General features: G+C 46.4%; 1 protein-coding gene across 1 annotated transcript; it reads left to right on the top strand.

Annotated features, from left to right (window-relative positions):
• Positions 1–1,636: 1,636 nt before the first annotated feature.
• Dctn6 (dynactin subunit 6) lies at positions 1,637–22,837 on the top strand. Its single transcript, XM_059244653.1, has 7 exons — positions 1,637–1,770; positions 8,988–9,052; positions 16,606–16,711; positions 18,195–18,283; positions 19,653–19,700; positions 20,665–20,807; positions 22,417–22,837. The coding sequence occupies exons 1-7, from the start codon at positions 1,748–1,750 to the stop codon at positions 22,513–22,515; spliced, it is 573 nt and encodes a 190-aa protein (XP_059100636.1). The 5' UTR covers positions 1,637–1,747; the 3' UTR covers positions 22,516–22,837.
• The last annotated feature ends 2,192 nt before the right edge of the window (positions 22,838–25,029 follow it).

Genomic DNA, 25,029 nt, shown 5'->3' with positions numbered 1-25,029 from the left:
CAGCACAGCGGCGCCAGCCATTCACTCCACAAGTATTCTTTTCATCGCTCATTTTCTATAATTTGACTTCCATTGTTGCGTATGTGGCTCATGATGTTTTTGCTCTTGTTTGTATTTTGTTCATTTAGGTCTTAGGACCGCTGCTTATGTCTCTCCATCGAATTTACTGCAACACATTCTTTAACAAAAAAAAAAAAAAAAAGATTTATTTGTATGTGTGTGCGCGCGCATGCACGCGCGTGTGCATGACCTGTATGCCACGTCTGTGGGGGGAGGGTACCCATGGAGGCCAGAAGACTGCACCAGATCCCCTGGAGCTGGAGTACAGGCATCTGTGAGCCACCTATCATGGATGCTGGGAAGCGAACTCACTACCTCTGGAAGAGCAGCAATCAGTCTTAGCCATTCTCCAGGGCCTATTGCACATTCTTTGCTATACTCTTAAGCCATATCTCATAAAACCCCTCTTCTTTCTCAGCCTTATCTTCTCCTCCTTTTACTTTTTTTTTTTTTTTTTGAGCTGAGGCTCGAACCCAGGGCCTTTAGGCAAGCGCTCTACCACTGAGCTAAATCCCCAACCCCTCCTTTTACCTTTTTTTTTTTTTAGAAAATATTTATTTATGTAAATGAGTGCTCTATTTGTATGTGTGCCTGTATGACCAAGAGGGTATCAAATCCCATTACAGATGGTTCTGAGCCACCCTGTAGTTGCTGGGGGGAAGGGAGGGGCGATGATCCCACCCGCGGACAGCAGCTTGGACTTCCAAACGAAAAGTCACAGCTTGATCTACAGGTTTTGACCTTGCACCGCAGGTCTGCAACAATTCCTTGCAAAATTCTCGTGATTCATATCTCCGGCCGGTTCTGTTTCTCAGAATAAATCCTGACTATGCCATCTGGGACTTAAAGGATTAGAACAGTGTTTCTCAACCTCTGGGTTACGACCCCTTTGGGAGGTCAAGTGACAGGGGTCACCTAAGACCATCGGAAAACACAGGTATTTACAATACAATTCATAACAGTAGCAAAATCACAGTTATGAGGTAGCAACGAAAATAATTTTATGGTTGGGCTGGGGGGTGGGGTCACCACCTCATGAGGAACTGCATTAAAAGGTCGCAGCATTAAGAGGGTTGAGAACCATTGGATTAGAAGATGCCAGAGGTGTGGGGGAAGAGCAGTAGGGATGGAGAGTCAGCTTGGTTTCTTCAAAGTGTGAGAAAGAGCATGAGATGACCGTGTCTCAAAAAAAAAAAAAAAAAAGCCAAGTACATACATACATACATGCATACATACATACATGGAGATTTAAAAACTGGATTTGATGTTCAAAACAGATTTCGACAAGAAAAGCCGTGACTAGGGCTTAGGCACGTGATTCTAGAGGTTAAAGGTAGAGCGAGCTAACAATAAAGGACTGGGCAGCGGGGGTAGATCGGACGTGGTGGAGTCAACACTGCCAAGGGGAGGAACGATCTGGGGACACCGGCCCGCAGGATCTGCAGTGTGGCAAAGCAAAGGGGGGGCGGGGGCGGGGGCGGGGGCGGGGGCGGGGGCGGGGGCGGGGGCGGGGGCGGGGGCGGGGCGAGAAGCAAACCATCCGCGGTGCGCAAGCGCGAGCCTGCGGGTCTCTCTCAGGCCCCGCCCCTCCCGGCCGAGCCAGGCTCCGCAATTGGATGTCGAGATCATCGCTCCAGCCAGGCAAGCAGGGTCGATCTCGCCTCTTCCGGAGACCCGGGGCCTGACGATGGCGGAGAAAACTCAAAAGAGGTGCGTGCGCTGCTCGGCCGAAGGCGGCTCTCACTCCCCCGAAGGGGCGGGACCTGCTTCGGGTCGCAGTGAGGGGGACTGGGACGGCGTTTAGGTGTACGGTTCCGGAATGCCACGCCCGGCGTCCTCCGGGGTGGGGGCGGGGAGGGTTTGTGCCTTGACACCCTCGGCCCCCCAACCGCAGTACGCCTGTCCAGACTCTCCGACGGGGCTCCCGGGGGCTCTGCCCCATCGGCCCTGCCTCTTGTCCGGAAGAGGAAGGCCTGGAAGAAGTCACCCTCTGCCGGATGGCTGAGAGCCGGGGGCCGGGAGCTGCGGCCGCTTCTGTCACCGTCTTCACAGATGGGGACTGTCGCGGTGGGAAGAGTCTGCAGGGTTGGCATAAAAAGCATACAGGACCGTTTGCAACAGCAGCAGTGTTGAGCACCCTCTGTGTCAGACATTTTTGTAATTTTTTTAAAGCCCCCCCCCCTTTCTTTTTCCTGAGACAGGTTCGCAGTATGTAGTCCTAGGTTTTTTTGGAACTCTCTATGTAAACCAGGCTGGCCTTGAACTCACAGGATTGTCTATGCCTCCTTTGTGCTGCGATTAATATCTTGTGCCAAACTAGGCCGAGATTCCTTCCTTACTTCCTTCCTCCCTCCCTCCCTCCCTCCCTTATTTCCTTCCTTTTTTAAGTTATGTGTATGTGCTTGTGTCTGTGTGCAGGTATGTGCATGTGAGTGCATGCGTCCCTAAGACCAGAAGAGGGTGTGGGAATCTCCCTGGAGCTGGAGTTACAGGAGGTTGTCAGCTGCCTGACGTGGATGCTGAGAGCCAAACTCTGGTCGTCTGGAAGAGCAGCAGTAGCTCTTAACTAAAGTCTGAGCCCTCTCTCCAACTCTTCTGCCGACTTAACAAAACCCTTGCTGTACCCAGTGCCATAAACTAAAAGTTAACTTTTTCTTCGATTTGTGCAGGCAATCCGTCACCTTTTTCATAAGCTGAAGAGAAAGCGATCTGCTATAAGCATCACTTGCACAACAGTATACATACACACAGCCTTCAGAGGGCGAGAACCTGGCTTGTCATTTGCTAGGTCTGAATCCCCATCTCCTAGCTGCCTGCTTCCCACTGTGTCCCCCCACCCTTCCAAGGTGCAGTGGATCCATGGGGAGATGTTAGTAGACATGTTTCCTACTATAACCAATCTCATAATAAATTTATTAATAATTATGTCCTGCCTCCCAGAGAAATGTTTTGATTGACATTAACAGTACTTGCCATTTCTCTTTAGGGTATGAAGTAGGGCTGTGGTCGTTTGAATGGAATTGGCCCCCATAATCCCATAATCTCATAATTTTATAGAGAGTGGCCCTATTAGAAGGTGAGGCTTTGCTGAAGTGGGTGTGGCCTTGTTAGAGGAAGTGTGTCACTGTGGGGGCGGGCTTTGAGGTTTCCTATACTCAGGATACTGCTGAGTGTATCGGTTGATTTCCTGTTGCCTGAAAGATGTAGCAGTCTCAGCTCTAGCAACACCTCTGCCTGCAGGCTGCCACGCTCCCCACCATGATGATAACTGACTGAAACTCTGAAATTGTAAGGGAGCCCCCTCAATGAAATGTTTTCTTTATAAGAGTTGCCATGGTGATGGTGTCTCTTCACAGAAATAAAAACCCAAACTAAGACAAGGTTTAGAATCTTGGAATCTCTTCTACCCTTAGCTGCTCGTTATGCTTCCTGCATGAGAGTAAGGGTTATTTACTTACTTGAAGGCATCAAGTCGTGACAGGAAATGAGAGAGTTTATGGAAGCTAGGCATGTATCAAATAACTTCAACACCAGCTCTTGGGAGGCAGGCAGGGGCAGGATCTCTGAATATGAAGCCAGCCTGGTCCACATAGCAAGTTCCGGGCCAACCAGGGCTACATAGTGAAACCCTGGGGGCTGAGGGAGGCGGTGGTTATTGTAATGAGTCTTTCTCTGTCCTGCCAGCCAGCTCCCAGATCACAACATGGAGACTTATTAAGGCTCAGCCGATTGCTTAGGCTTGTTTCTAACTAGCTTTTATAACATAAACTAACCCATTTCTATTAATTTGCTTTCTGTCTCGTGTCTTTATTACCTTTACTTTGTAATGCCCATGCTGCTTGTTCTGGTCTCCTCTTGTCTCTGCTTTCCTCTTTCCAGAGTACTCTCTGCCCTGAAAATCCTGCCTAGCTACTAACCATTCAGCTTTTTTTTAAAAACCAATCCAAGTGACAAATCTACACAGTGTACAAAAAGATTATTCCACACCATATTATAAACTAGCTTATTTGACCAGAGCTTTAAGCAATGCTGTATTTTAACACCAAAGCCACTTTAAATGAAAAGCATCTAATATAGGACACTTAAAAGTGGTGAGAGCTGGGTGTGGTGGCACACACCTTTAATCCCAGCACTCAGGAGGCAGAGGCAGGTGAATTTACAGATCTGAGTTGGAGGCCAGCCTGGTCTACATAGTGAGTGTCCATGCAGCCAGGGCTACATTGAGACCCTGTCTCAAAAACAAAACAACAACAACAAAACCAAACAAACAAAAAAACCACTACCAACAACAAAAAAAACCCAAACCAAATAATAAATGGATAATGATAAGCTGTCCACAGAGAGTCATTCAGTTATCACCGGACAAAGGTCTAGAGAGGCAAGGTGTTTCTGGGCAGCCTTCAGCTAACGGCTGAGAATACAGATTGACAGAACAGTGGTGCCCCAGAAGTGAACTTTGCTTCAAGGAATTTCTAGTATGCATTTCCATCTATAAAAATTCTAGAGTTAATGTCCCAATTAGTTTTCCTCACCTGGGAAGAGGGAACCCCAATTGAAGGGTTGCTGGGATCAAAATTGTTCTTGTATGTGAGAGAGGGTCTTGACTGATATGGGAGGCCCCGGCCCACTGGGGGCAGTACCATCTGTGATCAGGCAGGCCTGTGCTATTTAAGAAAGGACTAGAAAATGATCCGTTTAGCAGCCTTCCTCCTGGTTTCTGCTTCACACTCCTGCCTGAGTCCCAGCCCTGACTTCCCTGGATGGATTGTGACCAGGAAGTGTAAGCCAAATAAACCCTTTCCTTCCCAGGATGCATTTGGTCATGGTCTTCATCACAGCAGCAGAAAAGCAAGGTAGAACAGGTAGAATATGTGGTTTCTCTTCTCAAACCCGGTAGGAAAGTTTGTTTTGATGATTTCAGCCGAGTAACTCTCGATCAGACTTGTAACCCAGAAGGATTGCTGGTAGGATTTTTTGAGTTTATCTAAAGTCACTGTTGGCTTTAAAGAGGTCTGTCGCCTCCTCTTCCTTCCTTTTATGTCTGTTCGTTTCTTTTGTTTATGAGACAAAATCTCACTGTGGAGCCCTAGCTGGCCTGGCCAGGCACACTATGTAGATCAGGCTAGCCTTGAAATCACAGTAATCTCAATGCCTCTGCCTCCCAGTGCTGGGATCATAACACCCAGCCATTGTTTTCTTGAAACAAAGTCTCACTATATCACTCAAATTGGCTTCAAATTTGTGGCAATCGTCCTACCTCAGCTAGGATTACAGATGTCCGCCACTGTGCCCAGCTGATATGTTTTATCATAATTGTGTTTTTTGTTTGTTTGTTTGTTTTTGGGTTTTTTGAGACAAGGTTTCTCTGTGTAGTTTCAGTGCCTGTCCTAGATCTTGCTCTGTAGACCAGGCTGTCCTCGAACTCACAGAGTCTGCCTGCCTCTGACTTCCGAGTGCTGGGATTAAAGGCGTGCACCACTGCCGCTCGGCCATTTTAATTATAATTTTTAAGAATATGTTCACTGAAATTTGTGTTAGAAAATTTGTGTCTTTTTTCAGTTTCTTGTATCAGTAGGGAAGTTGATGCAATTTTAAAAAATAAATATTTTCAGTACCATTTTTGCATTATTTGAGAACATTTGGACAATCCTGGAGCATAAATAATGGAGACACATGTTAAAGAGGAGTCCTATGCTGGTCTGACGACCAGAGAGACATCTTTAGGCCCTTTTCATGAGTTCCAATCTGAATCCTTCCAGTTGCTTTTGACTATCTCGCACACACACACACACACACACACCCCTCAGCTGCATTTGTATACTGTTTGAGTGAAGCTGATGGCTGTATCTCCTGTCAAGGTCATTAACAATATGTCTCCATGCAGGCAGCCAGTATCCATTCCTGTCTACCAATCCCAGAGACATCATAGAGTTGTGTCCAAAAAAAAAAAAAAAATTACACAGTGTTCTTTTTCTTACAGTCTGTTTTTATTTTTTATTTTTTTTTAAAAAAGGCTTGAAACACAAGTAGAAAATAGCATTAATCTTTTGTGTTCTCTGCATAAATATACGCATGAATAATAGAACCTCACCAACAAAGGTGAATTGATATAAGCAGACCGGTGCGATTTGGATTTCCCCTCGGGCTTGCTGCGGAACCTACGTGCTGAAATGGGAGCACCACTTCTGGGCATCTGCTGAGCCAGTTCTGCTGTGTCCACCTGCAAAGCTTCCACTGTTTGACTTCCCAGGGTCCTCACACTCTGCTTAGAGCATGAAACTCCAGGCTTAAGAGTTTCCAGGGCCCGTGGCTTATGGAACTAAACTTATTTCCTCCACCACTGGGAATAAGGCGAAGAGGCGTGGTCTCCTGGCTCCTGTTTGGTAGTGGTCAGCCCGGTAAGCCAGAGCCAGAGTCATTTTATACGTGGCTGAGTATCCAAAAGCACCAGTAGGTTACGTGGAAATTGTCTTTAAGACTAAAACTTAGTCTTTAAACAGCTTGTACTATAATTTTTATTATTTGGTAGGTAGCTTTAAAACATACATTTGCTGTTAGAGATTAAAGAGAAGTATTTGCTAATTTGCATTTCTGACCTGTGGCTTTGCTGTCTATTAAATAGAATGTACACCACCACCACCACCCCATTCACAAAAAGAATGGCATATTACATACTGCCAATTTGAGGGGCTCTGCCGTTTTCCTTGACCAGGTAGTCCGGAAGTCATCCCAAACCCTGTTCTTTCCCTCATGTCTGCCCCTCCGTTTCCGGAAGTCATCCCAAACCCTGTTCTTTCCCTCATGTCTGCCCCCTCCGTTTCCCTCCCTTCTTCCTTTTCCTCCCTCCCTCACTTCCTCCCTTCCTTCTTTTCTTCCTCTGTGCAGCTCAGGCTGGCTTTGAATTTACAATCCTCCCGCCTTGTTCTCCCCACTGCTGGGATTACAGGCGGGTCCTACCGTGTCAAAACCTTTACATAAGGAGTTGCTCTTTTGACCACTGCCTATTAGTTCATGCCATAGCTTCTTAACCAGTCCTCGTTGGTGGTCACCTGGGGAGAGGGGTGCAGTTAGCTTCTTAACCAGCCCCCGTTGATGAACACCTGAAGGGGGCGAGGTTAGCTTCTTGTTAAGACACAAGGCTGATCTTAAATTCAAAGAAAAGATCCAAAGCTGTTTGCTTAAGCGTTTAAAAGTATATGTGATTTTGGCCTACTGGACTATGTGCTGCTTGAGAAGCCCATAATATATTAAACCCTCTTAACATGATTTCCCATTTTTTTCTATGAATTTTTTAAACCTTTTTCTTAACTACAGTCAACATCGCTTCATTAAAAACATTATTATTATTTTTTAGTGGTTTGAATGACACTGTCCTCTGTAAGCCCATGTGTTTGAATACTTGGTCCCCTGTTGGTGGTACATTTAGGAAGGTTTCGGAGGTGTGGCCTCGTCGGAAGAAGTTGGGTTTTTTTACTCTTTGGTATACCACCACTCAGCTCCCATATAAATGTAAAGAGATTTATTCTTACTTATGAATGCCAGCCTTATCTTGGCTTGTTTCTAGTCAGCTTTTCTAACTTAAATTATCCTGTTTCTCTTTAACTACATTTTGCCTCTGGGCTCTTTACCTTTCTTTATTCTATATATCTTTCTTTCCCTCTTACTCCGTCGCTGGCTGGGTGGCTGAATGGCTGGCCCCTGGCGTCCTCCTCTCCTCCTTTTCTCACCCCTCACTCTTCCCTCGTTCTCTCTTCCTATTTATTCTCTCTCCTGCCTTGCTAATGGCCATTCAGCTCATTATTTGATCAATCAGGTGTTTTAGACAGGCACAGTATCACAGCTTTACAGAGTTAAACAAATGCAACATGAAAGAATGCAGCACATCTTTGCATCATTAAACAAATGTTCCACAGCATAAACGAATGTAACAGATCTTAAAATAATATTCCACACCAGCTGGAGGGCTTTGAGAGTTCAAAGGCTCTTGACATTTCCAGTTGCTTGCATGTACTCAGTCTCTGTCTGTCTGTCTCTTGTCTGTGGTGAACCAAGCGCTCACACTTGGTTCAAGGTGTGACGTCTCGGCTTCCTGTTTTGCTGCCTCTGCTGCCTGACTCCACACCGTGATGGACTCTTTTTTGGTTAGTTAATTTTGAGACAGGGTTTCTCCATGTAGCCCTGGTTGTCCTCGAACTCGCTCTGTAGACTAGGCTGGCCTCGAAATCACAGAAATCCACCTGCCTCTGCCTCCAAAGTGCTGGGATTAAAAAACGTGCACTACCACCACCTAGCAGGTTTATTTATTTTTATTTTATGTGCATTGGTGTTTTGCCTGCATGTACATCTGTGAAGATGCCAGAGCCCCTGGCAGCTACAGACGGTTGTGAGCTGCCATGTGGGTGCTCTGGAAGAGTAATCAGTGCTCTTAACCACTGAGCCATCTCTCCCCTCCACCCCCCACCCCATGATGGACTGTTAGCCAAAATAAATTTTTTTCTTCCACAAATTCCTGTGGTCAAGGTGTTAATTTCTACAACAGAAAAGTAATCAGCACATATTTATTTGTTTATTTTCTGTTGTGAGTGTTTACATGTATGGGGCTATATGCATGCAATAGTGTGCATGTGGAGGTCAGGGGACAACTTATGGGGAGTTGGCTCTCTCCTTCCACCACGTGGGACCCAGGGATTGAACTCAGGTCATCAGGCTGGGCAGTAAGTTCCTTAATCAGCTCCATACCCCACTGAGCCATCCTGCTGGCCCCAACACACCTTCCGTAACAATCCATTTTAAATTTTCATTTTCTTAACTTGGGTTCCCAGACTCGAACTCAGGTGCTCAGGCTTGCACACAGTCAGTGGAGCCGTCTCGTCAGCCTGCGCCAATGTGAACCTTACCCGGTGTGACTGTCCCTTTGTCTTCTGCAGTGTGAAGATCGCTCCTGGAGCCGTGGTGTGTGTGGAGAGTGAGATCAGAGGCGATGTGACCATAGGTAAGAAAATGATCAGTGTTGCTTCTCAAGACCTGATGTGACCATAGGTAAGAAAATGATCAGTGTTGCTTCTCAAGACCTGATGTAGTCTGTGCCATGGATTTTAGTGCTTCACCTCTAAGTCCTATCTCCTCGGTCTGTTTTTAAAAGTTTTGTTTGTTTGTTTGTTTGTTTGTTTGTTTTCCTGTTAAGTGTGTAAGTGTGATGGAGGCCATGTTTGAATTTCTGTGTGAAACACGAGTGAGTGTGACTCAGACACTGCTTGATTTGAGAGAGAGCTGTAGTTCACCTTGGATGTACCAAGCACTGCCGGCCCCAGAGCCATAGCAGTGAGCCGAACAAAGAACTTGCCTTTGTGGACCTTGCTCTCCTACCGGCGTGGACCCTGGAGTCCACAGGCCCAGGGTCACCTGCCTATCCTGTGGGTCACCTTGGACATGTTACTCAGCCTCTCTGCCCTCCTAAGTCTTGCCCGTCTGTGGAAAACTGTACATAACCACGTCAGGTTCAGCGGCATGGCTTACGGGGTGGCTTAAACATGCAGAGGTTCAGTGACGCATATAGGAAGTTGGGGGTCATTGATTGTTCAGCCCGAAGTTCTGACCTTACGGCACCAAGGAGGGAGGCTGTGAACAAGGGTCCCTGTGTTCCAGTTGAGTTCTGTCCGTTTAAAGGGCCTTCCCGTAAGTTCCACACAACCATTCTCCTGCATGTCTCGAGGCTAGGACATGGATGCAGCATGGGCTGCACTGTCCCCTAATGAAGTCAGGGTCCTACTGCAAGAAGAGGAGAGTGATACCGGGTGGCAGTTAGTGGTTCCGTCACATGCAGAACAGGAATGTGGGCAAAATGTCATTTTCCCTTCTAATAAGTGAAGCCCCCAGCCAGTTTTTGTGCCCTGTCTTATGACTCCAGTGAAGACCATGCCACTGTTGTGGGACTTTGTTTAAAACGTGACCTGTTGACTGATTCTAAGCCGACAGAATTTGGAAGATCACTCTGTTTCTTCTCAGTTCTGTTAACTTTCTATCTCCAGCGCAAACTTCCTATGAGGAGAAAGTATGAGCCGGGACCCACTGAGATGCTCATCCATGTTTTCACTCCCGCCGGCCACAGTGTCTGTGGCTCTCACCATGACTCAGCAAGGTGTTCTGTAATTAGAAGAAAAGTCAGACTGGAGTCATGTGTGCAGTCAGCTGTGGAAAACATCCATTGCATTTCTAATTCCTTCTCATTTTAAATAATCAGCTTATGATAGTACTGTATAATACATAAATAGATTGGATAGATCTATCCAGAGGATGAACACAGATGAAACTTCCAGAACAAGAAGAGGAAAGGATGGAGGTGAGACTCATAGTTTAAGAAGAGATTCAGTCCGTCGCAGCCTGTCACAGCTGAGAAGGCCTGAGGGTGAGAGAGCCGCTGCCTTGCTTTATCCCCACTCAAGAGGCAGAGGATGGGAAGTGGAGCTGGGCTGTAAACTTAAAGATCCCACAGCCTTCCGGAACTACCGGCAGCTGACGGGACTTCCCTCACTCAAAGCCAGCGCGGCCCTGCCCAGGGTTGGGCGCCAGTGTCTGCTCCCAGCACTGTCCCCTCCTGCTCCTATAGTTTTCACTGTTCGTGTCCCCACTTTCTACAAGCCCCCCTCGTCTTCCCACCTCCCCAGATGTTGGGGTTATGTAAGCAAAGACAGTGTTTGTGATTTTATATGTCTGTGTGTTTTTGTCTGTGTGTATGCGTGCATGTGTACTGTATGTGCACAGTGCTAGCTGAGACCCCCTGGAACTGGAGATCCACATCTGGAGTTGTGAGCAGTCGTGTGTGTGCCGAGCCCCCAAAGAGAGGGTTGAAATGTCCTTCCAATCTGACGTTTGATCACTTGTTGATGGTATACAGATAGAATATTAAACATGTAAGACGGTCTGTCCTATAGATTTTTAGTAAGAGATAAGAAGTTTTAGACAGTCTTGCTTTACCAGGCTGGCCTGAGCCCACAAGGATCCACCAGGATCCACCTCCTAAATGCTAGGATTAAAAGCATGTGCTACCACACCTGGCCTTAAGAAGTGGTTAAAAAGTAGTTTTATTAATCTTTTGAGAATGTTACACATTGTATTTTGATCATGTTCCTACCAACTCCCTCAGAAGTGATAAAAAAAATCTTTAAGGAAAAAAAGCTAGAATGATTTGATGTTTATCAACAGTGAATTATTTTATGTATGTTATGCATGTGTGTATATTAACTACACACATATAGTGGTGCTTGTCATCAGACATGTTCTAAGCATGCACTGAATATGCTTAAATTTATTTTAGAAACAATTCCGGTTGTTTTTGTTTGTTTGGTTGGTTTTGGTTTTTTGTTACTGTTGGTTTTGGTTTTTTTGTTATTGTTTGTTTTGGTTTTGTTTTTTGTTTTTTGAGACAGAGTTTCTCTGTGCAGCTGTGGCTGTCCTGGAACTCACTCTGTAGACCAGGCTGGCCTGGAACTCACAGAGATCCGCCTGGCTCTGCCTCCTGAGTGCTGGGATTAGAGGCGTGCGCCACCACTGCCTAGCAAGCAGTTCTGTTTTTAAAGCAAGGAAAAGATGCAAAGAGTGATGTAGTCCATGGTATTTATTGTGTCTCCCACAGTTTTATCTCACATTTGTTAGGATAGTTCTTCCCCCCACCCGGTACTCAAGCTTCTGTTTCTTTAGTTGTGTGTATAAATAGGGGGTTTCCAGAGTTTGTGCTTAGATAACGTGTCTGTCATTGTTACATTATCTCGTCTGTGGCAGCTGTTCACTGTTTTGAGATAACACCCCTGATTCAAACCCTCCTGAGAGACACAGTTATAAAGTTGAATCGGAGCAGAGTTATCTGGTTCCAGCTCCCCCACCAGGTCTTGGTTTTCCTTTTCAAGCCTTTTGTTTTGTTTTGCTCAGGTTTCTGCTGAACTTGCTGTATATCCTTTCCCTTGTGCTGTGGAGTTGGCGGTTTGGGCACTTGATAAACTGCTTTCCAGAGAGCTCCGGAGCAGTAAACAGAAATGGGGTTCTGTTGATCCACTGTCGGGTGCTCCATGTGTGGACTGTCCATCTTTTTACACCTTTACTAGTTTGGAGAGGGCAGGGTTTTTTGGTTTTTTTGGTTGTTTGGTTTTTAGGGTTTTGTTGTTGTTGTTTTTTGGTTTTTTGGGTTTTTCCCCCCAGTTGGTTGGTTGTTTTTGCCATGTTTCAGGTTTTTGGCCCCTTAAACAGATCTGCAGTTTTCTAGAAATTCAGTTGTTTGCTCTATCAGTGAAACTGGTTAAAATGTGAAGCAGGTGTGTGTACATCAGGTTGCCTACAGCACATTGTCTGGAAATGAGCAGGGAAGGGGGGCAGCGTATGACGGGGAGGGGTGTTCAGGGGGTGGATCTCCGCAGTCTAGCCCTGTCCGGAGTGCTCTGGCTTACAGCGCTGGGGAAGCACCCCCACCTCCTCACCCCCCACCCCCCCCCCGCCTTGGAGGGAGCTCAGAACTGAGAGTCCTGCTCATTTTCATAGCTAACGTCATTTTCTGTAAATCCTCCTTTCGAGAGCTGACTAGCATGTGAGGAGGGCCCCAGTGGAGTCCTGTCCATGTGCTTGTGAGGGCAGACTCGTGCTGTGAGCATTAGAAGAGCAGACTGGGCACAGTGGGAAACTGTCCCACTTAACCACTCTCCCCAGCCGAGTGCACTCAGCCCCAAAGCCCTCCTGCTGGAGTCTTCTTCAGCAAAGCAGTGGTCAAGGGAGTTCGTTTTCAAAAGAAAGAGCTGGGGTTTATTTTAAAATTATTTATTGATAGATGAAACTGTACCCAGAGATTGCTGTCTGTGGCAGAGGTGGCGAGCACCCTTTACCAAATGAGGGAAAAGGAGACATGGTGCAGGAATGTCTTCCTGGCCATGCTCCGGAAGCCCAGCCAGCCGTTTAGAAAAAGAATTCATCTGCCAGTTCAGGCAGCTCCGACTCCAGACACATTTGTCCAAACAAGGAGCTAAGCCAAAGAGGCTTTCAGCACACTCAGTAGGGACACACACAGACTGCCCTGCCAGGAGGGGCGCCGAGGAGAAGGTCCACGCCAGAGTTAAATGGGCAAAGGGACTCCGCACCATGACGGATTTTTTTTTTTTTTTTGAAGCATATTAACTTCAAGACCCTTAAACATGGCTGTAAATCAGACCCATTCTAGGTAAAAGTTTTCCTGATCCACAGGAAAACCCAGAGGAGACTGCCTGCCTGCATGCTGTCCCTAAGGCTGCCGGGACTGCCAGCCCTCCGCTCTGCAGCCTCCTGCGTGAAACGGCAGACAGCTGTGCCTCCTTCCGGGTCTCCAAACCACACTCTTAGCTGTCACCTGTGCTTTGTGCTAGCGCACTCTCGGACTGCTCAGTTATTGCTGCCCCCGACAATTGCTTTCATCTCTGGATTCAAAGCAGACTGGTTCACCTCGGGTTATTTCGGCCCCGGTGTGCCACAGCCTGCAGTTAGGCCGTGAGGCCAGCAGGCGGCAGTAGCGTCCAAATCAAAGGCCTCATCTAAGCTGCCATGTGCCTTAACTCCATGGGAAAGTCCCTGAGATTTGTAACAAGGTGTTTTCCAGTTACCTATTAGTAACTAATGATTAACAAATAATAATGGCAGTAATAAAACACAAGATTAAACTGCTCAGATGCTGGGCGGGGGTGGTGCACACCTTTAATCTCAGCACTCTGGAAACAGAGGCAGGCGGATCTCCGAGTTCAAGGTCAGCTTGGTCTTCATAAAGTGTTTCAGGCCAGCCAGAGCTACATAGTGAGACTCTGCCTCAAAAAAATACTCATTCTGATTTGGTTTTATTATATAATAACTTTGTTTTATTTTGCTTGTTTGGTTTTGGGTTTTTTGAGGCTGTCCCCAGGCTGGCCTCCGACTCGTAGTGAAGTCTGGGATGACCTTGAACTTCAGCTCTTCTTGCTCCCTCCCACCAAAGTGTTGGGATTACAGGGGTCCCCATGCCAGGCTGTATTTAGTGTGTGGGAGGGTGTGTTTGGATGCCAGGGTTCATGTGCATGTCAAGGCCAGGGACAAGCTCAGGTGTCGATCTCAGGCACCCACCTTTTGTATGGCAGAACTCAGCAGCTAGCTGCAGGGATCCTGACTGAGCTGTCTCGGTCCTATGTCAGTATTTTTTAAAGAAACAGTGTCATTTATTTCTAGAGGTCTACATTAGAGGAATGTTAAAAAAGAAAGACAAGGCCCAGTTGGCCCCTGGTCTTCATAATCCATCCTTGGGTGGCTTCTCTCCCGTTCTGCTTGTCCAAGCTGCAGCTTGAGGGTCAGCAGGAGGCCTGGAGCCCTGACGAGCTCTGTGTCCTACTCGGTCAACCCTGTACCAACCGGAAGTCTCTCCTGTGGTTAACAGCTGTTCCCAGGATCCCTGAGTAAGGGAGAAAAACAGGCCCTGCTCTGTCCTTAGGCCTAAATTCGCCATTTGCTTCTTTTTCAGAAGTTTTTAGCTCTTCATGGCAAACAGTGGACTTCTCATTTTTAATGTTTTATTGTTTGTTCTGTGCGTGCAAGTGTGTGGAGTCAGAGGACAGCCCCGTGGAGTCGGTCCAACATGTGGGCTTCAGGGATAGAATTCGGGTCCCTAGCTTGGCAGTGAGTCTTTACTTGTTGGACCATCCTGTCAGCCCCGGAATCTCACCTGAAGAACTGGAGGTCAGGTCCTGTGATAACCCTTTCAAACACTGTTTCTTGTAGCCCACATTTCCATCCAGTGAGGTAGGCTGTTAAGAATCTCGTCCTTTTATAGATGTGAAAATGGGCCCTTGAGAGAGCACAGGCATGCACATGGCCTGTGAGTGATAGAGCCCAGAGTCTAGGCTTTCTAGACAAGGGTGGGTACTGGCTGGGGCTCCAGTTACAAAGAACCTAAAATAGACTGTGGCCCTATCTTTTGAATATTTGGAAGCAAAATAGAAATCCGTATTGTGTGAGCTATAGCTCTCCATTGGCTTGTACCACTGCAAGATGTAGAATTTGTAGAATCCAGTATTTGTGATAGCATTGTTGAGCACCTGGAGCCTGTAAATGTCTAAACGACCGTTATTATTAAGATGGTAGATGGTAGTGTATTAACGAAATGTGAGATGTTTTGTAGCCATTAAAAAGAAGCAGTTGAATGCTTTCCTCCAAGTTTTATTTATTTTTAAACTCCTTCGTGATTTTGTATGCTCTGGTATTTGCAGGTCTCAGGTATAGCACAGTGTTGAGTCTGCAGGACCTGTCCCCTGCACTGTAGACAGTCATGCCCTTCAGGAGTGGGACTCACAAACAGACCTTCTCATTTCGTGCTTGTTCTACTTTCGTTTTTAGTAATGAGTGTGCATTTATTTATAAATAAGCACATCTATTTGTATAGGTGTGTACCTATGAACATGTGTAGATACACATATACACACACATAAGAAGGAAAAGGCACACGTGGTCCACTTGAGACTCTTCCCAAGGATCTCAGCAACCCCATCTTCTGGCCTGAATAGCAAAGGTGTCCGAATTATCAAGGTTATTGTGCTGTTTTATACTAGAGTGTGTGCTCTCTCTGTCTCGTCTCTCCGTCTCTCTAAGAGATAAGAGCAGGTGGGTGTGAGGCTGAAGGAAGATAGGGTTTCTTATCAGTGGTTTCATTATCGCCAAAATACTAGGCCTGAAGGCAGATAAGTGCTCTCCTAGGGCGCTCTCCCTGTGTCCTTAGATTGAGACTGGACGTGTCTCAGGTCTCCCAACCTCAGTCTGAGTGGCCCGGCATTGATCTTTAGCCCCCCTTGCCTCCGTCCTCTTGAGTACTTGAACTGTCCATGGCATGTCTTGCCTGCGTCCAGTGAGCATGCTTGCACTCAGAAAACAACAATCCAGCGAGGCTGACGTGGACCCTGTGTTCCCAGACTCCTGTCTACCCGTGGGCAGAGTTGTTGTTGTTGTTGTTGAGACGGGGCTTCTCTGTGTCGCCCTGGCTGTCCTGGAACTAGCTCTGTAGACCAGGCTGGCCTCTAACTCAGAGATCTATCTGCCTGCCTCCTGAGGTGCTGAGATCAAAGGTGTGCACCACCACCGCCTGGCCACGGACAGAATCTTGATCACGTGGTACAAGATGGACGTTCTGTGTTATAAGCAGAGTACCCAGCCTGTCTGAAAGAGAAGATGGGGATTAGCTTTATCACTGCCTATGTGCCACCCACTGACTTCAGCGTCACCGCGTCTAACCCTTCCCACAGTCCCGGTCACCCGCAGGTCCTGATGAGGTCACAGGAGGTTGGAGCTGGAGGCCGAACTGTCTGGCTCAGCTGCGTGTGCCCTTCCACTTACTTTAGCTCTGGATTTGGCACTAACCGCTGCTGATAACAGCCAGAGATAGTGCTGTAAGGTACCTAGCATGGTGCCTGGCACAGACTTAGGAAATGTGCCTCCCAGCAGCCTCACCCACCTCCAGCACCTCTCACCCTCCTGCTGGAAGCGTAGCCACACCAATAACTTCTCACCTGCTCTCCTTCCCAGGCCCTCGGACGGTGATCCACCCCAAAGCACGAATCATTGCGGAGGCCGGGCCGATAATCATCGGAGAGGGTAACCTGATCGAAGAGCAGGCCCTCATCATCAACGCGTGAGTAAGACGCACAGGTGCTCGGAACTGAGGCCATGGGAAACTTTCCAGTGTCAGCTGTGCGGGAGCCTTTCCCAGCCTAGCTCCGGAGAGCACACTCTTTCAGAGCTTCAGAAGGGGTTAAGGCTCTTTCCAGGATAAGCACACGAGGAACCCAGGAAAAAAAAAAAAAAAAAAAAAACAGACCACTGAAAGACGGCCCAAGGTGAGAAAGCCAGAGCCCCCAGCCCCGGGTCTGGTAGTGTCCAGTGTGACACGTTTTCATCGGTCATCACCTGGAATGGTTTCTCGGCTCACCATCCAGTGCCCTCGTGTTGTGGCTACCATGCTGAAGACGTTTTTGGTTGGATTTCTTTTGGTGGCCACGTGTGAATTGAACTGTTTTCCCCCTGTTCCACATGGGACACCCAGGATTACATTCACAAAGTGTGGGATCCTTGTAGCGATTCATAAACTTTAAAGATAAAAATGTGATGTCAAACGATGTGTAATTTCTGTGAACTGGGCTGCAAGACCCAGTATATTTTCAAAAGTGTGTATAAATTTTTCTAGATAAAATTTTGGCAAGAAATTCACGCTTTTACCTAATTTGTAGCAACAATGTGTGGAATGTGTGTGGGAGAATGTTTAGCTATGATAAAAGGGTGATTTGTCTGACACTTAACACAGGTCATGTGGGAGTTTCTTATGGCGGGAAGCCTTTTCTCTCGCTCTCTTTTTCTTTTTTTCTTTTTCAGTATTAATGCTCTCTGTTTGGCAGCTTGGGTGTGAGTCCATTCCCAGCAGCCTGTTCTGCAGAGGTCAGCTGTCAGAGATAAAGCCATCCTCTTAGAGCAGAGGTTTATTTTCCACACATTTCACTAAATACCCCATCTCACAAGATAATTGTTCATGTGGCTATCTGTTTACAGTCTGAAATGGTTAGGATGAGTGGGAAATTTTCAAGTTAGACGTGATTTGGATTCTGCTTTAGCAGGCTAAACGTATAGTGAGCAAAGAATTTAAGAAATGAGGGAAGCTGGAGAAATGGCTCAGTAGTTAAGACCCCTGCTGTTCTTGAGGAATACCTGAGTCTGGTTCTCATCAGTCACATGGGGCAGCTCACATCTAACAGTGACTCCAGCTCCAGGGGATCGGATACCCTCTTTATTTGGGGGTAGGGGGCACAGGGTTTCCCCATAGCCCTGGCTGTCCTGGAACTCAGAGATCCACGTCCCTCTACCTTCCAAGGGCTGAGGTTGGCCCCTCTTCTGAGGTCGCTTTTCTGTCTGTGACTTCTTACATTTCTGTAGTTCTGTTCATCTCAGAACCTAGCCTTCCCTTCCCCAGCACAGAGAAGAGGTAATTCACCTGGCTCAGGAGCTAGATGCCGTGGGTTTTAACCTTGAGGCAGGTAAAATTGAGACAGTTGATCCAAATTCTGCAGTGGGTGGCAGCTGTTGACTGTCACTGACCTTTGCTGACTTGTCTGTTCTCTTTACAGTCATCCAGATAATATCATCCCAGACACTGAAGAGCCAGAACCCAAGCCTATGATCATTGGCACCAACAACGTGTTTGAAGTGGGCTGTCGTATCCTATGCATTAATCTGCTACAAGTCATCCCCAGATGATCCCTCCCTATGTAGAAACTGATACATCTTATCTAGCACATATATTTAAAGTATATATAGCCTGGGCCATCAAGACTTTAAATAGACCCATTTGTAGTATGTTAAGAAATCTTTTTTGAGGGTTGGGGATTTAGCTCAGTGGTAGAGCGCTTGCCTAGCAAGCGCAAGGCCCTGGGTTCGATCCTCAGCTCAAAAAAAAAAAAAACAAAACTTTTCTAGGGCTCAGTGCTTAAGAGCATTGGCTGTTCTTTTAGAGGACCCGGGTTCAATTCCCAGGACCCCCATGGTAGTTCACAACTGTTTATAACTCCAGTTCCAGGGGATCTGACACCCTCACACAGATACACATGCAGGCAAAACACCAGTTCACATAAAAGAAAAATAAATCACTAAAAAATGAAAAACAGAAATCTTTTCTAGGAAAGGGGCAAGGGAGGGAGACAGTGAGAGAGATAGATGTATCTTTCTGGCATTGGGGCTGTTTGCAGAGCACATAGCTGGCATGTGTTTGATCCCTGTTACCACAGGAAACAAAGTCCCTCAGTAAGGTAAATACTGACCCTGACATGCACGCTCGCACACTTATGCACACATGAGCACACATCTTAGCACTTTGAAAGTCACTTACTAGGCCTGCTTGATGACAGGTAACTGTGGTGAGGGGCATTAGACACTGAGAAGCTAAGTCTAGCTCCTGTCTGATGTACGAGCTGGCACAGTGGCTCAGCCAGTAAAAGCACTTGCCACCAAGCCAGACTACCCGAGCTCAGTCCCCGGTCCCACATGGCTCAGGGAGAGAACTCCAGGCCAGACCACCCGAGCTCAGTCCCCCATCTCACATGGCACAGGGAGAGAACTCCAGGCTAGACCACCCGAGCTCAGTCCCCCGTCCCACATGACTCAGGAAGAGAACTCCAGGCTGGACCATCCAAGCTCAGTCCCTGGTCCCACATGGCACAGGGAGAGAACTCCAGGCCGGACCACCCGAGCTCAGTCCCCCGTCCCACATGGCTCAGGGAGAGAACTGACTCCCTCAGTTTGTCCCCTGATCTAAACACATACACCTGGCACACATGGATACTCAGGCACAAACGTACACATATATGCATTACATAAGTCCATGTAATAAAATGCTTAAAGGCTTATGGGTCATATGTTTATACCTGGAGATATTTGCATTTGAGAATTAAAGCTTTGCTATAGATTGGCTCTAACAGAGAATTCCGGCAAGGCTGTGTCTGTGCGGCTCTTCACAGCTCTGTCCCCAGTACACTGTGAAGACATTGTGCATTCGTGGGAAAAAGCATTTCCTTAATTCAGGCTTTCAGATTCCCAAGCCATGAAAATAGGAGATAATAATGTCATTGAGTCAAAAGGTAAGCTGTGGCCAGAGTTTGCCTGTCAAAGTAATTGCCTCCTTTCTCTTTTTTATGTCTGGGAAACGACCTAAGTTCAAGCAAGGCGGCATGCTTGGATTGGACCAGAGTCATTGCCAGATTCATTCTTTGCCTCAAAAGAACCTAACCTGGTTATGTGGTCATCTGATAAGGCGGCTAACTAACTACATTAAGTGAAAAGGCCAGCTGTGTACAGTTAAGTAGGGCTGGATTAAAGCTCCATTGAAGATTGGAGATGGACTTCTCCGACTGTGTTGGCAGTGCTCGGTTGGATGAGCATTCTTGTAGAATGAAAGAGACAAATGGCCACTTCTCTAGGAATTGCTTCCTGTAATTTCAGGACAGCTTTACCCTAGCCAATCAGAGACAAATGTCATCTGCTTATCAAAATTAGAGCCAGGCAGGGGATTATGTGAGGTCCCCACCCTGCTGGGAACCAGGTCCCCCAGCTTGTCCTGCCGTTCAGAGAGAACACTGCTTTGTCTTGACCCTGACTGACGTGAAAGAGAATGCTGCTTGTCTGAAATAACAAAGTATACTTTCCATTAATTTGCTTAATAGTTTTAGTTTTCATTACCAACTATCACTGTTGTTGTTGGCCTCTGTATTTCTGAGAGTCGACGTGTGCTCGGCCCTGTATGTTCATTACCTATCGATCCTTAAAGGGAGCTGAGAAGGAGGTAGACTCCTGTTCCGAGATCTTACACTGACTTACAGTAGCACACAGCCTGCTGGCAGGGACTCTAATAAATATATCCCCCTGCACTCACACACCACCTGCTTCTGTGCTGTCTGTGTGATCACTGGACCTAGGCATTGCCTTTCAGTTTCTTCTTAAGGCCTGTTTGCCTTTTTATACCTAAGATCATAAGGGAAAGTGTAAACACTGAGGAATGTCAATACTCACTTGATGTCTTAAGCTGTGACTCTGTCCTCGCCGCAGCATACGTAGGCAGAAATGTCATCTTGACCAGTGGTTGCATCATCGGGGCTTGCTGCAACCTCAACACTTTTGAAGTCATTCCTGAGAACTCGGTGATCTACAGTGCGGACTGCCTGCGAAGGGTGCAGACGGAGCGGCCGCAGGTACTGCAACCTCTAAGAGGAGTTCGTCTAGGGCCACTAACTCTCCCCAAGTTCCATATGATTGTCTCAATGGGCAGCAGATAATTAGGGGCGGGGGTGTGACTCAGTGGTGTGATTAGCATGCAAGGCCTTGTTGGGTTCTATCCCCAAAGGCAAATGAGTAAAACATTAGAGAAACATTCCCCAAATTGGAATTTATTTGCAGTTCATTCATGATTCCTTAGATTAAAATCAAATATATAAAATCTCTCTGTGTGTGTATGTGTGTGTGTATGAGAAAAGAGGATCTGGAATTATTATTTTGATGTACCATTGACCCTCACACCAAAATATTAATTCTGATTCACTTCCAAAATACAAATCTTCAAGATGAGGAAATGACCCCACAAACATCACACTGGGTTTCTAACTTAGTTTATGAAAGAACAGTGGCTGGATTATAAACACAGCTTATGAATAAAGGAAGTATGTTTAGATATTTCCCAGGCTTACAAGAAATCATCCCCTCCTACTAACCCAAATCGAGACTAATGCTCAACTAGGAGATGAAAGGCTCACGCCTTTGGGCGTCCCTTAGACACAAGACATTCAGACTGCAGTTTTAAAGCTCATGTCTTGGCATGCTCAGTATAGATTTCTGGAGCTTCCTTTTCCTCCCCCCAAAGAAAGTATTTTCAAGACATTTGATACTTGACCTTTCTTAACCATATTTTTAAACATAAATTAAAACCAGTTCTTTCTAGATTATTCTACTTTTCCATTCTCAGAGTTTAATATAGCCCCTGCCAGTCTGGAACTTATAGCCACCGATGACCCTGAACGTGTATCCTTCTGACTCCAACTCCCTAGGGCTGGGTTACTGGTGTGCACCAACACTGTGCCTGCTTTGTGTGGTGCTGAGAACAAACCCAGGGGTTCCTGCATGCTAAGCCAGCCGCAGGCCACTGACTGGGCGGCCTCCTCGCCCCCATGGCTTACTCTTCTCCTGTAGTCTTGGCGTTGTTATTATTGTGAGCTGGTGTTCCGCAGGCGAAAGGAGAAATTTAAGTTTTTAGATTACCTTTTTGTGTAATAGCAAAAGTGAGTGAAGGAAGAGAAATAAAGGCAGAACTTGGGAAAGGTGATCAGAAGGACTTGAGCAAGAGCGTCGGAAGTTTAATGTCAGAGATGTACAACCGTCTCCAGACGTCACCAACCGTAGCAAGACGATCACACGGTGGTCCTTATTGAGACAGGTTCCTCAGACGCTGTGACACAGTGTCTAGGGTGGAATCCCTGCTTTTCACAAGTCCCTCAAGTGCATTGACAGTCAGGAGATGGACAGTGCTGGCCCCGGAAGTAAAGCTCAGCCTAGGACATCACGGGGTGAATGAGAAGCACTCCTACTGTTTAGAAGCCAGATAAAAATCTATAGACAGAAATGCAAAAATGTTTTCCTGTATGTTTTTATATGTGACATTGTTTGGCTTTATGGCATTACCATTGCAGATTTAAGACAGCAAACAGGTAGAAAAGTAGGTCAGTGAAATCATGTTGAACTCCGTGAACTCGAAACAGTTCCACCTCTAGTGTTGACCTGCTTTCTGCCATCTTCCATCTGTCTCTGCAGCCCCAGACACTGCAGCTGGATTTCTTGATGAAAATCTTGCCCAATTACCACCACCTAAAGAAGACAACGAAGGGGGCCTCGACTCCGGTTAAGAATTAAGCAGTTGTCGAAGAAGTAGTGATCCGTCTCTGCTGGCTTTTGAAAGGACCGCAAGTTTAACGTCACGTTGACTTCCTATTGGAAACTTGAGTTATGGAGAGCTGGGTCCCACTGTAACTGCCTGTATAACTTATGTGGAGTGTATTGTTTCCTGTCCTTGTTGTGCTAATTTATAGACTCAGTTTTTCTTTTGTGATACAAAATATTAGCCTTCCATGTATTATGTAAAGACCATCCATGATGACATGTCATGTTATGTGTTTATATGCTAATGTAACCATAACTAAATAAAAGTTTGGCTGCTTGCATTAATCTTCCCAAATTGCTGTCTCAATTTTTATTAATAATATTTATGATACATCCAAGCTGAGAGTCTTCCCTTTACCTCCTGTGTACTTATAGCTGTTTAAAAATGGAGGAGGGCCTGGAGAATGGTTCAGTGGTTAAGAGTACTGGCCGCTCTTCCAGAGGAGCCGGGTTTGATTCCCAGCACGCACATGGTGGCTCACAACCATCTGTAGCTCCAATTCCAGGGGATATAATACCCTCTTCTAATCTCTGAGAACACCAGGGGTACAAGTGGGGCACATACATACATGTAGGCAAAACACACACATAAAAGGTGAATAAATCTAATCAAATTGTAATACACGTGGAGGCTGGAAGATGGTTCCCAGGGGCTGGGCTCACATCTGAAGATGCAGCTGAGACTCCAGCTAGTGTAAGGCCTCACTCTGCTTTAAACGACTCTAGATTTGTGTGTTTCTTCTCTCAGTAAGTAGTCAGGAAGAGAAGCCTTAAGTACATTCAGGATTCATCTCTGGTTAAAATGGCAAGCACATGACCACTTAGCTTAGTGTATTCCTGAGTTTCTGAGGATAATAAAACTAAGGCTGAGGATTGGAGAGATGGCTCAATGTGTCTGGTAACCTGAGTTCCATCCCCAGAGCTCACACAGAAGGAGAGAACTGACCCCCACAAGCTGTCGACTCTGACCTCCACAGATGTGCACATACATACACAGAAAATAAATGTAGAGAGATAAGTACTAAAATATTTTGACATGTTTATGAAGTTATTTTGACAATGGTACTGATCACTGACTAGTAAGTATATATAATGTTGCTTATCTAATTATGTGGAGGGTGAAAACCTAAGGACTGGATTGAACCAAAGACCTCATACGTGTTGAGCACACATTCTACCACTGAGCCACACCTACAGCCTTTCATATCTTAATAATTCAATACAGTAGTACATAAAATTAATAGAACATAACTTTTCATCTTGTGAATGACATTAATACCAAGATACTAAGTTACAAGATTAATGCCAGGCAGTGGTGGCACACACCTTTAATCCCAGCATTCAGGAGGCAGGGGCAAGTGGATCTCTATGAGTTCGAGGCCGGCCAGAGCTACACAGGGAAACCCTGTCTCAAAAAAACAAAAACAAAAAACAGACAAACAAAAAGATTAATACTAAGATGGTAAAATACTAAGATACCATCTTGATACTTCATTTTCACGTGACTAGGGCCTAGAACTGAGTGTTTACATTTCTGAAACTGGTGAGATTTGATTTTGGTAAGAATATCCATAACTCGGGCTGGAGCGCTCAGCTGTAGCAGGCTGAACGGGGCCGTGGGGACAAGAAAACATGGCGCTGATTCCGTGTTTGGTAACCATCATTCCCTTTTCAACGCCTGACGGTGAAGTCAGAATTCTGTTGGTCGTGGAAATTCAATAGACCATCAGAAATTACAGAGCTGAGCCGGGGCTGGTGGTGCAGCCTGTAACCTCAGCAGTTCCAGAGGCTGAGTGGGACGACGGGAAGTTCAAGGTCTGCCAGGGCAGATCTTATGAGTTCTAACCAACCTGGTCACCTTAGCGAGACCTTGTCTCAAGAGTAAAACCAGAGCTGAAGCTGTAGCTTGGAGGTAGGGTACTCGCTTAAGGCGTGAAGTGCAGGTTTCCAAGCCCGCTGCTTGTGAAAAGTACTACCTGGGAAACCCTACACTGGCTCTGAAAGGCTCTTGGACAGGTTCTGCTGTGCCGCAGAATGGTTAGCAACAGCGAGAACAAACACGGCCTAAGGACTTGAGTTCAGCTTACTGAATTCACGCGTAGTAAAGACTGGGGTGTAACGCTGCCTAGCATGCATGAGGCCCTGGGCTCCATCAAGCTCCGGGGGAAATGTGCTGAGAAGACCCTGGGTACTTCTGAAGCCTTCTGTAGGTTATGAAGGAATAGTAACTCATTTATGAGTTATGAGAAAATGTGACCAGAAACAATCTACCAAAAATAGATTTTAGAGAACCTGAATGTTACTGTGAATATAGTGCTGTCCATGAAGGGAGGTCTCCAATCCAGGAGCTCTAAGCCAGTCTGTAACTAGAGTTCTCTCGTTTCAACAGGACCAGCTGTGGCTTGAGAGAAGGAACTACTCAAATGTAGACACCCCCCCCTTTTTTTGTAAAGCATTAATTGCAGGCTTAACTGGACCACCTTCTAG

The sequence above is a fragment of the Peromyscus eremicus genome, chromosome 17, assembly GCF_949786415.1.
Source record: "Peromyscus eremicus chromosome 17, PerEre_H2_v1, whole genome shotgun sequence".
Classification (NCBI taxonomy): domain Eukaryota; kingdom Metazoa; phylum Chordata; class Mammalia; order Rodentia; family Cricetidae; genus Peromyscus; species Peromyscus eremicus.
The sequence above is the reverse complement of the archived record's forward strand: the minus strand, read 5'-3'. Positions and strand labels throughout refer to the sequence as shown.